We start from the raw sequence: 15,850 nt of genomic DNA on the forward strand, positions 1-15,850 counted from the left end.
GCTTAATTCTTTGTCACCTAGATCTATCACTTCATGGGAACTGTTGGTCACAAAATTCCTCTCTAAATTTTTCCCAATGGCCAAGAATGCTTTGAGGAGAGAAATTGCAGATTTTTATCAAGATGAACAAGAGAAATTTTATGAGAGTTGGAAGAGATTTAAGGACTTGATCTTAAAGTGTCCTCATCATGGTTTTGAAACATGGAGACTAGTACAATATTTTTATAATGGTTTGACTCAAACAAATCGTAACATGATTGAGTCCATGAATGGTGGTGGATTTTTGAGTCTTAGGGATGATGAGGCATACAAATTTCTTGAGAATCTATTAGAAAGCTCACAACAATGGGATTTTTCCAATCGTAGAGAGATATGCCCCTACAATTAAGAAAGGAGGATTGTATGAAGTTAGTGAAGATTTAGACATAAAAGCTAGGTTGGAAAATCTCACTCGTAAGGTTGAAGCTTTAACTTTAGGTAGAGGGATGAATTCTGTCAATAAAGTTCAAAGTGAAACATGCTCTATTTGTGCAAGTCCTATGCATACAACACAAATGTGTCCCTCCATAGCTGGTTACCCTGATTTTTATACTGAGCAAGCAAATGCACTAAATAATTATGGAAAACCACTTGCTAGTCCATTTTCGGAGACATACAATCCAAATTGGCAAAATCATCCTAATCTCTCTTGGAGGCAGAACCATTCCCCCATAAATATAGGTGGACAACAAGTGCATCAACAAAGTCAATTTTGTCCACCTACTCAAGCATTTCCTCCCATTCCTCAATCAACTCCTCAGTTTATGGCACCACCAAGACCACAATCATCTTTGGAGGAGTCTCTCAAAACTTTCATGCAATCAACTAGCCAAGCTATTCAAGAGACAAAAAGTTCCACCCATTTGAATACTCAAGCTATTTCGAAGTTGGAAAATCAAGTTGGCCAGTTAGCAACCCAAGTTGGAGAGAGGGAAAAAGGAAAGTTTCCTAGTTAACCTATACCTAACCCAAAAGGGCAGTATGCAATTAATGGTTCTTTAGTTCTACTCATGCACATGAATCTATTCAGTCTATTACTACCCTTAGGTCTGGTAAGCAAGTTGATAATCAAGTGAAAATGCCAGAAGTGGAGGATGATGAAAATATTGTATTAAAGGAAAAAGGAACTCATAGTTCACAGGATGATCATAGAGAAAAGAAGGGCAACTCAACCTCAATTCTAATTCAGGATCTTAGTTCTCCCCTTGATAGGAGGTTTGTTCCTAAAGCTCCATTCCCTCAAAGTTTAATCAGTCCTCAGAAAAGTGCACAATTTGGAGATATTTTAGAGGTTTTTAAGCAAGTGCAAATTAATATTCCATTTCTTGATGCAATTCAGCAAGTTCCTGCTTATGCTAAGTTTCTAAAAGATCTTGTGACAATGAAGAGAAAGACAAATGTCCCTAAAAAGGCATTTTTGACAGAGCAAGTTAGTTCAATCATTCAGAATAAATATCTAGTGAAATGTAAAGACCCTGGATCTCCTACAATTTCATGCAGGATTGGGGATCATCTCATTGAGCGAGCTTTGCTAGATTTGGGGGCAAGTGTGAACCTAATGCCATATTCAGTATACTTACAGTTAGGTTTGGGGGAGTTGAAACCCACAACCATGACACTTCAATTAGCTGATAGGTCTGTGAAAATCCCTAGAGGTATTGTTGAGGATGTGCTAATTAAGGTGGATGCGTTCCATTTTCCTGTTGATTTTGTTGTGTTAGACATTGAGCCTGCTCTAAATGCCAGTACACAAATCCATGTCATTTTGGGTTGCCCTTTCTTAGCCATATCCAATGCTTTGATCAATTGTCAGAGTGGTGTGATGAAGATTTCTTTTAGGAATATGACTGTTGAGCTTAATATTTTTGACATAAGTAAGCAAGTACTAGACAATGAGGATATATGTGAGGTTAACATGATTGGGAGCCTAGTCCATGATACTTTCCTACAATCAAGTTGTGAGGATCCCCCAAACGCTTGCTTAACCTGTTTTGATTGCAATTTGGATACTGAAAAATCAATTGAGGAGGTCAATGCATTGTTGGATTCTGTTCCTCTCTTAAGTATTGATAGTTGGCAGCCAAAAGTGGTCTGTTTCCCACTTTCTTTATCCCCATTCCCATCTATTGTAGAACCACTAAAGTTGGATGACTTTTGGGAACACCAATTGATAAGTATACTTCAAGAGCATAAGGAAGCTATAGGTTGGAGAATTGCTGATATTAAGGGTATTAGTGCTTCTGTGGTTATGCAAAGAATTCACTTGGAAGACACTACAAAAACTTCTCAACATGTTTTTGACCCAGGTAAGTTACAATATCATTGGACTAGTCCATTCATAATATGCATTATTTATCTCCATGGTGTTGTTGAGGTTTGGTTGGTCCTGTTTATCAGGATTGATCTCCAGTTGTGTTAAATCTTTTTGCAAAAAAAAAAAAAAAAAAAATTTCTTGTTTATTTTCTGATTTTAGATTAATCTTTGTGTTTATTTTCTTGTTTCATTTTATTTTCTTTTGTTCTAGCTGATATTTGACAGAAATTAAAATTTATGACAATCAACTTGATCAAGGTATGTCTCCTCTTTCTCCTTACCTTACTTTTCCTACTTGATTTTCTCATGTTGCATATTCATATTTTGCTCTCTTTTCATTCAAGACATATATTTGAGAGTATCATTTTTAACATTGAGGACAATGTTTGGTGTAGGTTTGGGGGTATTTGATGTGCATGAAATATATACAATAAAGTACTCACATATCTACATATTTAGCCTTACTTTTATGTTATTTTGTGACTGATTATATAATATCTTTGTGTTGTAGGTTAGAAGGGCTTTACATGCAAAGTGGGGCTAGGCCAATTGAATCAAGCCAACTTACATTCAGCCAGGCATGAATTTAAGAAAAGACCAACCCAATTAAATTTAAGTCCAATTGGAGCAAGGAATCAAAGGAAATTTGCCCCAAGTCCAAGTCCAATTCGGATTAGGATTCCAGACTGCACATCAGTTAGTATTTTTGGTATAACTTTCGGCTCAGATGTCCAATCGAGATGATTCAAGTTGGGCTGGAACGATAACTTAAAGGGCTACAACTTTGTAATTTACCAAAAGTCCAAATTCTGATGTTAAATGGGCCAAAATAGTCGGTTAAGTGAAGCCTAAAAATCTGGGATTTTCTCCAAACGAGAATTCAATTTGTAATAGGATTCCTTGACCTATTTAAGGGCTCTTTAGGGCAAAATTCAGAGAGGCGGAGGCTAGTGCTAGGGCTGAGGGCTGAATGTATAGAGAGTGCGGCTACTTCTTTGGTTTTCTTCCATGACAGTTAGTTTTATTTTATTTGTCTTGTTTAATGTTTAGTATTTTATTTTTGTGTTTTCTTTCAATTACTATGAGTAGCTAAATTTATAAATAGGGTTGAGGATGAAACCTTGTTAAGGATTATCAGTAATATTTATGTGATTTGATTTTTCCTACAATAGTTGTTCTTTAATGATTTAAATTGTTCTTGCTTCATATCAATTGACTAAGATGAGATTCTAGATATGAGTTCAATCATGTTTTTCTCATGATTTAAGATTTGTCTTAATTAATTGAATACTTGGTTTATTAATTCTTGATTATAAAATTGGATATTACTTGTGATTTGTCTGTCAATGGATACAATTTATTATTTGATTTTTAGAATTGGATATATCTTGTGATTTGTTTGGCTACGGATACAATTGATGATTTGATTTTATACTTAAGAAGCGAAGAAGAGCATGCTTTTGATTTTTAAAATAAGGATTTTAATGATGATATTTTCCATGATAGCAAGATTGATTTCTAGATTATCATGCAGTGGTTGGAAAAAATTAATGATCATAAATATATGCTGATATGATTTACAAGGCAGATTCCAAAACCTTAATTCATTTCTCTTGATTGTTTACATCTTTTTATTGCTTTATATCTTTTGCTTAGTTTAACTATTTGCTTAATTTTATTATTTTTTTAGTATATTTAGTTGCAAAAAAACCAGTTTTTATTAAACTAGATTAGGATTAGTTTGGTTAAGGTTTAATCAATTTTCCTACGTTTATTCAAGTCCCTGTGGGTTCGACCTCGTTCTTGTCCAACTATACTTCGGTATGGTTCGTATACTTGCGAGTACTTTAAAATTTCACAACAATAGTTGAGATATCTTAAAAGCTGTGCCAAGCACATCAGCTCGGTTCCTGAGGCTGTAACTTTTGATCAGATCGTCTGATTTTCAAAACATCGAGTGTTGTGGAAACTATACACCAATGATTTTCTAGTGCCACTGAGATCAAGTTGATTAGAGTTCAGGAAGGCATCCAAATCAGCAGCCGAAGTCAAAAAAGAAAAAAAAAAGAAAAAGAAAAAAAGCCAAAATTGCTAATATCAGCAAAAAGGTACCTGACGCATTCTAAGTACAAGCTGGGTATGGATGGCGCACACTTAGTGTGTAGATATGCCTAGCTAAAATTCATGGTTTGTGCTTCTATGCCATTTTCACATGTTCCAATCTGCATGTTTAGATGCTATGCTTGAGTGCCTTTTAGCTTCTATATCTTGTCTATGCCATATTTTCTCTCTTTGAGTCATGGGTAGGGTGTAGAACTAGATCTAGTGGTCTAGGCCTATGTCCAAACACCCAAGTTCAATAAAGGGTTTGGTTTAGAGTCTTTCCTGCTTGTTTGGTTTCTCACATATTTTTCCTTGCTTTTACTCTTAGATTCATCTCTTGTTTTGTCTTGTTTGGATGCTCCATGTTCATCCATGTTTGCATGTTTAGATTTAGCTTCTTGCATCTTTACCATGCTTCACATGCTTTATGCTTCCCTTTAGTATGTGTTTGTTTACACCTTGTGCTCTGCCTTTCTTATTTGTTTGCATCCTTTGCATTCATATTTGTTTATCATTGCTCATGAATGTGTCTTTGCTTGTTGTTCGTGTCTTCAAGTATTGCTTCACATATCCCATGCGGGTTCATGCTTGTCTTTATACACGGGATCTCGAGTCCCCTTCTTGGAGCCATGCTTGTTGGCATGTAGGTCGTCCATAATCCAATCTAATGGATCTATGGACACTATATCCAAACCCACATTTGTCCCTTGAGGACACTTTTTCTCTTTGCTCGCTTGCTTGTTTGCTTCCTCACATGCTTTCTCTCTGCTTGCTTGTTTGTTAGCATGTTTCCTTTCCTTTGCTTGAGTGCTTGTTTGCTTGCTTCCTTTCTTTGTTCCTTTGCTTGTCAACATGTTTTCTTTTCTTGTTTGTTGCATGTATAGATGGAGCGCATGCACAACTTTAATGATGCAAGCAAAACGACATAGATCAATAGATTAGGATGCTTAGCCTTTTTGTGGGGCTTCTCTTTCTTTCTCTTTGCCTTTTCTTTTAGAACCATGTCTATAGCTTTCTAGATTAGGGTTCTTTTTCTTGTACCTTGCTTGGGCCGCATTCTTTGAGTACAATAATATTTGAATCTTTCCATTCCTGTACCTTGCTTGGGCTATACCCTTTGGATGTCGGCAATTTCTAATTTACTTATCCCCTCTGTGTGTGATATATGTGGTGCATGTTGCATGTTGCAAAGGTAGTTATGGACTTCGTGTGATGGACATACGTGGTTAGGGAGGCAACCTTTCCTTAGTAATTGATGTTCTTAACCTTAGAGTGTGCGTATATATTCAAGACTTGTGCTGTAGTTGCATATTCATGCTTCACTAGGTGCATGACCTACCAGGTGTGATCGCCGTTATCCATGTCAGCCATTGACATGCATTTCCCCATGTATGCGACACGCATCATGTGTTCGATACTTTGGTGAGCCTTGGCATACCTTAGTCTGAGCACATTGATGCATGTCGTATACATAGACATGAAACCTTGTTGGTGCGTCGTAATGCACCAAATGTGAAAATCTGCTTGATTTTTGCATTGAAAATGTGGCATCTTCTTGCCATATTCTCTTCACAAAAGTCTTGGTGAGAATAATGTTTTAGGTGAAATTTTGTTGAGTTTTCGTCACGAAAATAAGGCGAAATACTGCCAGATTTTTACTATGGAAATTTGGTAATAAATCACATGTGCTAGCAAAGCATTGACAAATGCCAAACCTCAAAGCCAATTCCTTTAGGGCCCTAAAAGCTAATGCTAGTATCTTGTTTTTATTTGTCAATGACCAAAAATTAAGATTTTATCAAAACAAAGGACTGTCTCACGACAGGCGTTGTGGGGTGTCTAACACCTTCCCAACACGTAACCAGATTTTGAACCAAAAATCAAGATTTTTTATCATCCAATTAGATTATGGAAAAAATGACTTTTTCTTAACTTAGGATTGATAATAAAATCAAATAGATTTAGGTGACTAATTACAACTTAGAAAAAAAACCCAATGATTGGCGGCTACTTCACAACTTGTGATAATTTAAAAATGACTCGTTAGTAATAGGAGGTAGATCACATTACCCAAGCGTAGCGCAACCATCGTCTGGGGTGGGGAGGCATGCGCGTTGTCGTTCCTAGGTGGTCGACCACTGTGAGGCATCGACAACATAATTAATCAATAGCCATTCAAATTTGGGTCTCACAATCTTCTTCACTTAAATCCCTAATGTTCTTATTTAGATCCATTTTGTGGGGTAGTGTTTTTGAGCTTAATTATGTTACTGGGTTGGCTTTGAACCATTTTTAACAATCTATGGAAAAACGCTAGCTACATTTGTGCTATACTCCAAAATTACTAGTCTAGTCACAATTGAGATTCTTAATAGTTGTTAATAAAGCCTAGATTAGTATACATCCGATGTAGGACTCATCACACACCCATACAACACACACTTAATCAATATCCAATCAAATGGGGGCATCTTACTCCCTAATCGATATGATAGAATCAAGCTTATATAATGGTCCACTTTATTTTAATTGCCTTCCAAAATTTTCCTTAGAGATACATGATATAATTATATTGTATTTGTTAGAATTGGTGCTCTAAAATCCAATTGTATTTCATTATCTATTAAATAATAAAAGTTATTTTTATTTTCTGAGGTTATTGTAATGTGAATATTTGGATATTATCTTATAAGTCCATGAGATGCATAGTATGTGATTTAGGCATGGGGATATAATTTGCACTCTAAAGATCAAAGTTATACATTCTTTGTAAACTCAAAATAATAGTTCATAGTTGGCGATGAAATTGGGGTTTTAATCTACAAAGACTATAACATATCAATTAAAATTATATATCTTGATCATGGAAGCTAAGACTTCTAGTTGATGTGTTGATATATCACGACTTATATTTTCCTAGACTCAAGAAGCTATTGTGGCTACTGACATCACGAAAAAGGTAAAAGTGTGTAATGACTCTCAATCTTGAGAGGACCATTAATCCGATCATGAATGGTAGGTTGCTTTGATATATCAAGATTGAGTTCTTAATCTAATGGTTAAAATCTCCGTATGTCAGGCAACTGCACGTAATGTTGAAGAAATATATATTCTTAATATGGAATTCATAATTTCGATAAGATACACAATAAATCCTCTTGAGATAAGTTTAATGAGAATTATTTATTTCAAATGTTAGGTATGACTACTTTAGTAAAGAGTTACTAAAGTTTATATATATAAAAAATTAAATTTCATAAAATATAAGAATAGCTAAAATATTAAACCAGGGACTCAAGGAATAAAATAGTGATTTATGAAATGGTAGTTAATTAAGACTTTATTTCACCATGGGTATTACATTGAAATGTCAAATGATATTCAATTAATAGAGTCTTGGGTTATAATTATATTAATAAAGTTTAGAGTGCAATTATATTTCCATAGTGGTGCTAAATATAGTTAATGGTAATCTTGGGCTTGCTAAGAGTTGACAAGAGGCTCAAAGCCCATTGAAGCTAGCACTTTATTACATCCTATACACCCTTTGGTCTCATGCCATGCTACAGACTAAAACTCAATTAGGCTAATCCAAAAGGCCAACCTATTGAGAAAAGAAAAGAACCTATATTTATTGATTAAATTTGATAGACTGCACTTTGGGCATATGTGGAATTAAGGTGACGATTGTATTTTCTTCTTTGTTTTTTAGAGTTCACATATGTTACTCAAACACTGGTTCTAGAATTCAAGTTTATATGTTTACTTGCAAGAATGAATTAGGGGCTGTTTGGCTTCACCAATTTCCATAACTCATTACTTAGTTTCCATCACCCAATACTCTTTCTTGGTGGGTCCTAAGCCTAAGATGTGTGTTTGGTGATGTTTTTAGTATCAGTTCTCATCACTCAAATAGATTGATGGTGGCAATGTTGTAATTCCACTTAAGCTGTGGGCCCCACGATCAGTGTGTTGTCTAATCTGTAGCCAGCCCATTGACTCCCCCCGCTCTCTCCTCTCTCATACCAGGCCTCAGATTTTTTTTTTCTTTCTTTCTTCTTGGTTTTGCCTTTTTCCTCTTCTCTTCCCAAGCCATGGTTCTCCCATCTCCATGATTCGGTGTCTTCTTTTTTTTTTTTTTTTTTTGAGGTAAAAGATAGAAATTTTTTATTCAAAGAGTAAGTAAATCCGTATACAAAAGGTAAGAGAATGGGCACACACTAGGCTAGCCCTGGAGCCACATAAAAGAAAACTAGGCTACCCCCAAGACTAGGACGTGGGTAATTATAGCTCCATGGTCAAAAGTTTCCTTGAGTATTTGAAAGTTTTTGATATGTCTCCAACACCACTAAAGCTCCCTCCAAAATTGCCATAGGTTGTGTCTAAACTTTCTCAAAGTAAACTTTGTTTCTCCCTCCATGATCCGATGTTGACAAAATTGTTCTTGTAGTTGCTTGTTTGGATGTCATTTCTCTTTCTTCCTTTCCATTTTTATTTTATTTCCCCTATTTTATTAGTTTAGATAAAACCCATTTGCATATTGTTTGATTATTTGTTGGTTGAGGCTTGGATTTTCTTGGTTATGGGGTTAGGATTTGTGGTTGTGCTGATGGTAGTGGGTTCTATATTTGCAGCTAGTGTTGGTGTGTTTTGATTTTGTTGGGATTTGCAGTGGCTTCTTCTTCCCAAATCTGGTCTTGCTGAGTTTTGTTCAAAGGCTAGTATCAGTCTTCACTTCACAAGCGAGTAAAGTTTTCTCGTTCTATGCAAACTACTGAGTATTAATTTTTGTGGGTCCCACAACTTTACATAAAGTTGAGTTTTTCAATTGAAAAACCCACCAAGAATTTTTAGTGAAACACAGAAAGGAGTAAAGTTATGAGAAATTTTGAGTTAGAATTATGAGAATTGGGTAATGGGTTTGAGTGATGAGATTTGAGTGTTGAGATATGAGTGACCTCCAAACCAAACATGCCCTTAGATTTTGAAATTATTCTGCTGGGTGTTTCTGTTTGAGATGTAAATCCCATGTTTTCCAATAGTATCTATCTCTCTCTCTCACCCAAAATAGTTCGTTAGTACAATAATAGGGGATTGAGATTTGAATCATAAATGTTTTTGTTAGACATACCAAAAAAAGTTAATTGAGTTGCAAGGGTTTTAACATCCATATTGCATATTTTGTGCTAAAATGTTATCACATGAGTATGAAATTATAACTGAAGCACAAACACTAAAGAAGCAACTAATCTTGATGAAGAAAATTTCAATGATTAATGCTAGGGATACACCCCTTCACACATCTAAATCCACATCCTCCTTGTGTGTCAACTTTTGATTGAATTTCAGCACTTTCGCATGGGTCCATCACATGTACTTGAAATTATTGAAATCCAATCAATAGATAACACACAAGCAAGATGTAGATTTGAGTGGGTGGGAATGGGTCTGCCCTAATATTACTCAATTTCAATTGGCGATTATTATACCAAAACAAACAAGATTGTTTTGTTTTTTCTCCACATTAGACAGAAATAATAGCAAAATGGTGCCATTTGACTAGCGAGGGTGAGAGAACAAATTACTTTTTAAAATAGTTTCTTTAAAAAAAAAAAAATAAGCAAAGGAATTGAAAATTTTAGTGTGTTTTATGAATAATTCAATAACTATAATAGGAGGTACTTAAAAATTGGATGTCTTCATGGGAAACACAGTATCAATCAATTTAGCTGAAAGGCTCTTGGTAAAATTTTAATATTTTTTGATTTGAATTTTTTAAATATATATGTCCTATTTTAATTGGACCAATGTCCAATCATTTAAAGGGAAGGTATAAATTATCAATTTTGGAAGTAAAAGTAAGATAATTATCTAATCATTTTACGCATGTAATTTTTGGGCTTGGGTCAAATATGAATAGGCACATACATTACACATATCAAAATTCACATGCTGACATAGCCCAACCATGAATTTGCCTAAGCCTAGCCCATTTGCACCTCAATAGTGTCTAGAAAAAGAATTCGACGAAAACATTATCCACATCAGTTCATCCCACCAAGAGCTTAAACTACCATTCTAAAAGAAAAACTATCTGTAAGCATAGGAGCCAAAGGATAAGGGAAATGGATGGGATACAGCAAGTAGCCTTACCCATCCTTGGAATTGTAGCAGCTGCTGCTGCTACCTTCTATGCTGTAAGCTTTTCTGAGCTTAGAGAGGTAGCTTTCTCCTCCTCAGTCCTCACTAAATTAATAATAGTTTGAGACACTTCTCTGATTTCTTTTGGACTTGCAGAAATCATTTAATGATTTGGAGGACTCTGAGACTGAAAATGGAGGATTCAAGTATGTGAGCTCAAGGGAGAGACGGGCAAGAAAAAAAGCAGAGAAACAAGTCAAAAGTTGAACACAGACAGCAGAGTTCTCGGCTGCTGCTGTATGAGTATTTTCTTCTTTTATCACTTGGCGCGCGTTGTAACAGATTCTACAGTTTAGTGTGTAATATGCTTTTTATTCGTGTTATAACCATTATGATTTACCGTAAAAGTTTATCGTTATGCTTTATTAATTAGACTTTGGTTGTCGTAAATTTTTTTTTAGAAGATGATTGCCGTAATTTGCAAAGCACTCTCTTCTGACCCTATTTCTAAAACCTCTAAAAGACCGATAAACTTATATATCTTTATAATTATGGAAAGAGTAATTCTACCATACCCCATTAATGTTGTTTTGATTTTGACCCTTAATTTAATTTAAGGGAATACTTATTATTGGTAAAGCAAGTCATGTATATAGACAAAGAAATACAAATCACTTTTCTTTCTACGCTTCTTTCTGTATGCTTTTTTTCTCTCAAATTGAGGATATTTCCATAATTATAAAGATATATAAGTTTATCGGTCCATACCCCATTAACGTTGTTTTGATTTTGACCCTTAATTTAATTTAAGGGAATACTTATTATACTTATTATTGGTAAAGCAAGTCATGTATATAAACAAAGAAATACAAATCACTTTTCTTTCTACATTTCTTTCTGTATGCTTTTTTTCTCTCAAATTGAGGATATTTCCAAGGGTCATTCTACCATATCCTCAATTTTTTGTAGGTATATGGTACCCACCTTCTGAACTATTAAATTAGTGTTGTTTTGATCTTGACCCTTAATTTAATTTAAGGGAATAATTGTTACTAGTAAAGCAGGCCATGGATATAAACAAAGAAAAAAAAAATCACTATTCTTTGTACGCTTTAGAACTCTCTCTACGCTTCTATCTGTAAGCTTCTTCTCTCTCAACTTCTTTCTCTTCCAAAACAACTACAAGACCAGAGCCATCACTGCTAAACAAAACCCTAAGCATGACCCACAATATAAGAAACATAGTATTTCAATTCCAGCCGCTCTCTGCTCCCACGACGGTATTAACCTAGACCGTTAAGGCCGTCAAAAAGGTCACACACTCTCTCTCTCTTCTCTTTTATGGTTTTTTTTTTTTTTTTGACAATCAACAGATGAGATATATGTGAATTGTCTTAACTTTTGTTCCCTGTTACTAATCCGATTATTAATTGCTTTAGTTTGGGTGTTGTTTGTTTTGAAGGTCGATTTGGATTACAAGAGTTCATTAAGATTCTAAGTTTCATTGAGGATGTTGGGTTGAATATTCACCACAATAGGAGGTTTCTGAACATCAAATTATGTTGCTATCTAACAACAATTGAGAACCAAAATATGAGATCATTATTGTTGCAATTTTGTGATTTTGTATGATTGACTTGCCTTGGTTGTTTTAATGAGTTGGTATGCTCTTTGCATGGACAACTCAATCATGGATTTAAAAAGAAGGCATGCCAAGTGCTTGAGGAAAGTTCTTATAGAATTGCAAATAGGGGTTTCTCTCAACCTTTTATTTTAGACCTCTGTCCTTGAAAAAGGCATGCCAAAATTAACTACCTAACTGAAGGGAGTTGTTTGTTGTGTTGTTTCGAGAAGGCATCAACTTTTTAAAACTTGCATGCATTGTTTTGTTTTTTAATGTATTTGCTTTTAGATTGCTAGTATGCCATGGCATGATATGTTTCATTATGTATTCTTAAACGTTTTGTGGACAATGGGAAAAATATTTTAAAGTTTTTGTGTGATACTAAGCTTGTTTAATTCATTTTGCAGTGGCGTTGGATTAATTAAGTTCTATTATTGCAGCTGGATGGGAAGTATGTCATTTATTCTTACACTGGGTGGAGTGATGAAGATTTTACCATCGAATGATGAAGTACTTTGTTGTCTGTAAACCACCTATTAATGGGTGTTTTGAGGAAAGAGTTCCCAGTTGTTTGAATCAAATCACTTAAAATGCATTTGACAAAGTTTTATTCAATTTGTTTTTCTACATGGCAACCCCACTATTCCTTTAAGGAGCTCTTCTTCTTCTTCTTCTTCTTCTTCTAAACCAATATAACTGCATTAAAATACTTCAAAAGAACCAGAGACAATGTACTTGAGGGTTAAGTGCAAAACCTGTCCCATTTGCCAGCCAGCTACAACTATAAGGACAAAATTTAAGTACAGTATCTTAGGTATTGTTGTCCCTTAGGTTCCTATTTTAAGATTCAACCATGTGATTATTTAACTAAAAAATTCATATAGCAAGATCTTAAGAGGAGCTTGCCCAAAAATGAAAGTCATACTCTCCTTGGAAAAACATTTTACCAGTTGATGAGAAACAGTTATGCTAGGTGAGACTTGCGTGTCTCCTGATCAAGGTGAAAATTGAAATGTTTACTTCCACTTGAAGGTGGGCCTAAGATTATTTTCATGAGGCACTTGCAATAAGCCTATAACTAGGTGCTCTTAATGAGACCTGTAACTGCACATGATCAGTCCAGGTATGTGCTTGGCAAAAACAGGTGTGTATTACCAATAGGTTAATGCCGCTAAGATGTACTAATATTAATATATATATATATATATATATATAAGCAAATAAATAAATAAACAAAAATAAATAAAAATAAATAACTAATATATCCCTATTAATCTCACACATTAATGTTAATTAGAAAAAGATAAATATTAAGAAAGTGACCTCAACTATGTCATTTTAGAGGGAAATATGCCTTGAATGTGATGGGAGCTATCAAGGGAAATACGTAGGAAGTTAATTGGTATATTCGAAGATTTATGGAAGAAACTAAGATAATTCTAGCTGATTTTTATTGTGTTTTTGTTCTTAAAAAGTATTTGAGCACAACTTTGAAATGGTCACACGTTATTAGTGGAGAAAAAATGATGGATTCATATGAAAGCAATTGTACATCATTCACATTTGACTACTTCATCAAATTATGGTAAAAATTGTAGCCTTAAAAGAGCCATTATGTTATGGTGGGGGCCATACATGCCGCTTTGTGGGAAACAAATTCCTCTACCAGAAGAATGAGATGGTATGGACCCTACTAGCTTTTGTTTGATTCCTGTTAATGAATCCCGTTCATTCAAACTGTTTATTATCTTGTGATTATCTGTTTAAGCTAATCCTTTGCTTCCCAGTTATCTTCTTTTTCCATTCTTTGTTTCTTTCCCCACAATTTGTTGCAGATGTGTATTATGCTAGGTATTGTGTCAAGTTGTTATCCGGTAAATCTAGGAGTAATTCCGGTTCTGTGATCGTTTGCTACCCAGGAAGTCTAAGTACCAAGGTTGAGCAGGAAGCCCGAGTCAATCTGTAATGCCCGTTTAGCCGTTAGCCAGGAGAGCGTTAGGCGTTGAGGGTCGGAAACGATAGGGAAAGTACACTCATACTAAGGGAACAGTGTAAGCAGTAGCAAGAGTCATAGAAAGGTGTCCGAGCGGTCGTAAGTCGGTAACAAGACACAGTAGGCGTTCATACACACCCTGTTTCAGATCTAAGGTTAGATCCAGAAATTGGAAGATAAAGGTTGTCTAGGTTGTAATTGATTTCTTAGGCTTATAATCCAGAATGATAAATAGGATGTTTAGAAGGAGTGACTCTTCCACTTCCAATAGATCTAGCAGTACAAACCCACCTGAGATTCCACAAGAAGATGGAACAATCAACTCAGAGTCGTACCAGCTTACAGATCTAGATCAAAAGTTAGGAGATTGGAACATACCCAAAGTTCCCACAACCCAAGTCTATAAGTCTTCGTCATGGTCTTTAAAAAAGTCTTTCAAGAACGACTACCATGTTAGGACTATAGAACAAGTCTACAGCATTAACAAGGAATATGAAACCTGTTATTTGTTGTCCCCTGCAGCCATAAAAGCTCACAGGGAATCTGGTCACAAATACCTTCACATAGGACTTGTCCAAGTTGGAGTTAAACCATTGATCAGAGAAGGTTTAGACAACTCGGTCCTTATGGCCCTTAGGGATACTCGTCTTATCAGATTTAGAGACAGTCTCCTAGGAACCATAGAATCCAGTTTGAGTAACGGTCCAATTCATTTCGACTGTTTTCCAAACCTCACAGTTACACTTGACGACCCTCATATCTTGAAGGTCCTCACCCTCAACATTAAAACCCATGGAATCTTTGTATTACATGGCACCAAGCAGCTTGCTCTTATATACAGAGTGTATTATAAGTGCATGAGGACAAACATGTCCGTCCAAGCTTTCGATAAGAGAAAACCAGGTGAAACCACTCTTATCCAAACCTCAGATGTTAGATCCACCGTTCAGGTACCAAGAACCCTGAAATGGTCTGAAATAACATTCCCAGCACAATGGTCTTTAGAGAATGAGAATTATCCTCTACAGATCCAGAATCCTGTTAGGAATCCAGATCTAGATTATGTCCAGCAACTAGCCGACGGTTCGGTTAGACTTAGCTTTGACCAGTCTAGGTTTAGATCACCCTTTGAGTATGATGAACCCTTGCCCAGATCCTCATTAGATCTGCACCAGGATACATACCAGGAACCAAGATCTAGATCCTTCGATCTACGTCCACCCTTTAGGCAGCCAACTATCCTCTTAAAAGATAGACCTGCATCCCAAAGTAGTTCGTCTAGAACACGAGCTCCTTTTCCTATGTCTAGAAAAGACTTAGGTGCCCAGTTTCAAGGTGTCAAAGACCACTCTCAGGTTAGTACCCCTTGTTACACAGCCAAGCAAGACTCAGTTGTTGATCAGGAAGAAGACAACAACAGTCAAGACAGTCTTAAACCACCCTCACCATCAGGATCTGACTTTAGAAATCCTATTCAGCAAGAAACTGAATATGACCATCAGCTCCTCGTGTTAACAAAGGAATTCATCCCTGATATGGACGAACTCGAAAAGGATTTTAATTCTGAAAAGAACATAGTTAAGAGAGAAGCCTATCGAGCAAACCATACCAGAGTACAAAAAGTTGAAGTTTTGGA

At 35.5% G+C, this 15,850-nt stretch overlaps 2 protein-coding genes and 1 non-coding gene across 6 annotated transcripts; 2 read left to right on the top strand and 1 right to left on the bottom strand.

The window, feature by feature from the left end:
- Positions 1 to 86: 86 nt before the first annotated feature.
- On the bottom strand, positions 87 to 195 carry LOC115988244. Its single transcript, XR_004091414.1, has one exon. It is a non-coding gene; the product is annotated as a small nucleolar RNA R71 (small nucleolar RNA).
- Positions 196 to 554: 359 nt separating this feature from the next.
- On the top strand, positions 555 to 2,575 carry LOC115985533. The gene is made up of 3 exons (XM_031108474.1): positions 555 to 946; positions 1,087 to 2,345; positions 2,565 to 2,575. The coding sequence occupies exons 1-3, from the start codon at positions 555 to 557 to the stop codon at positions 2,573 to 2,575; spliced, it is 1,662 nt and encodes a 553-aa protein (XP_030964334.1).
- A 7,903-nt stretch (positions 2,576 to 10,478) lies between these two features.
- LOC115983678 lies at positions 10,479 to 12,852 on the top strand. Of its 4 annotated transcripts, none has more exons than XR_004090159.1 (3): positions 10,479 to 10,677; positions 10,754 to 10,956; positions 12,629 to 12,852. XR_004090159.1 is itself a non-coding variant. In XM_031106409.1 (3 exons), the coding sequence occupies exons 1-2, from the start codon at positions 10,582 to 10,584 to the stop codon at positions 10,862 to 10,864; spliced, it is 207 nt and encodes a 68-aa protein (XP_030962269.1). In that variant the 5' UTR covers positions 10,479 to 10,581; the 3' UTR covers positions 10,865 to 10,894; positions 12,629 to 12,852. The 4 variants fall into 4 exon arrangements, 3 of the variants coding, with proteins under 3 accessions (XP_030962269.1, XP_030962270.1, XP_030962268.1); XM_031106409.1 differs by having other exon boundaries at positions 10,754 to 10,894; XM_031106410.1 differs by lacking the exon at positions 12,629 to 12,852 and adding an exon at positions 12,060 to 12,620 and having other exon boundaries at positions 10,754 to 10,894.
- The last annotated feature ends 2,998 nt before the right edge of the window (positions 12,853 to 15,850 follow it).

Source organism: Quercus lobata, chromosome 4 (genome assembly GCF_001633185.2).
Source record: "Quercus lobata isolate SW786 chromosome 4, ValleyOak3.0 Primary Assembly, whole genome shotgun sequence".
Classification (NCBI taxonomy): Eukaryota; Viridiplantae; Streptophyta; class Magnoliopsida; order Fagales; family Fagaceae; genus Quercus; species Quercus lobata.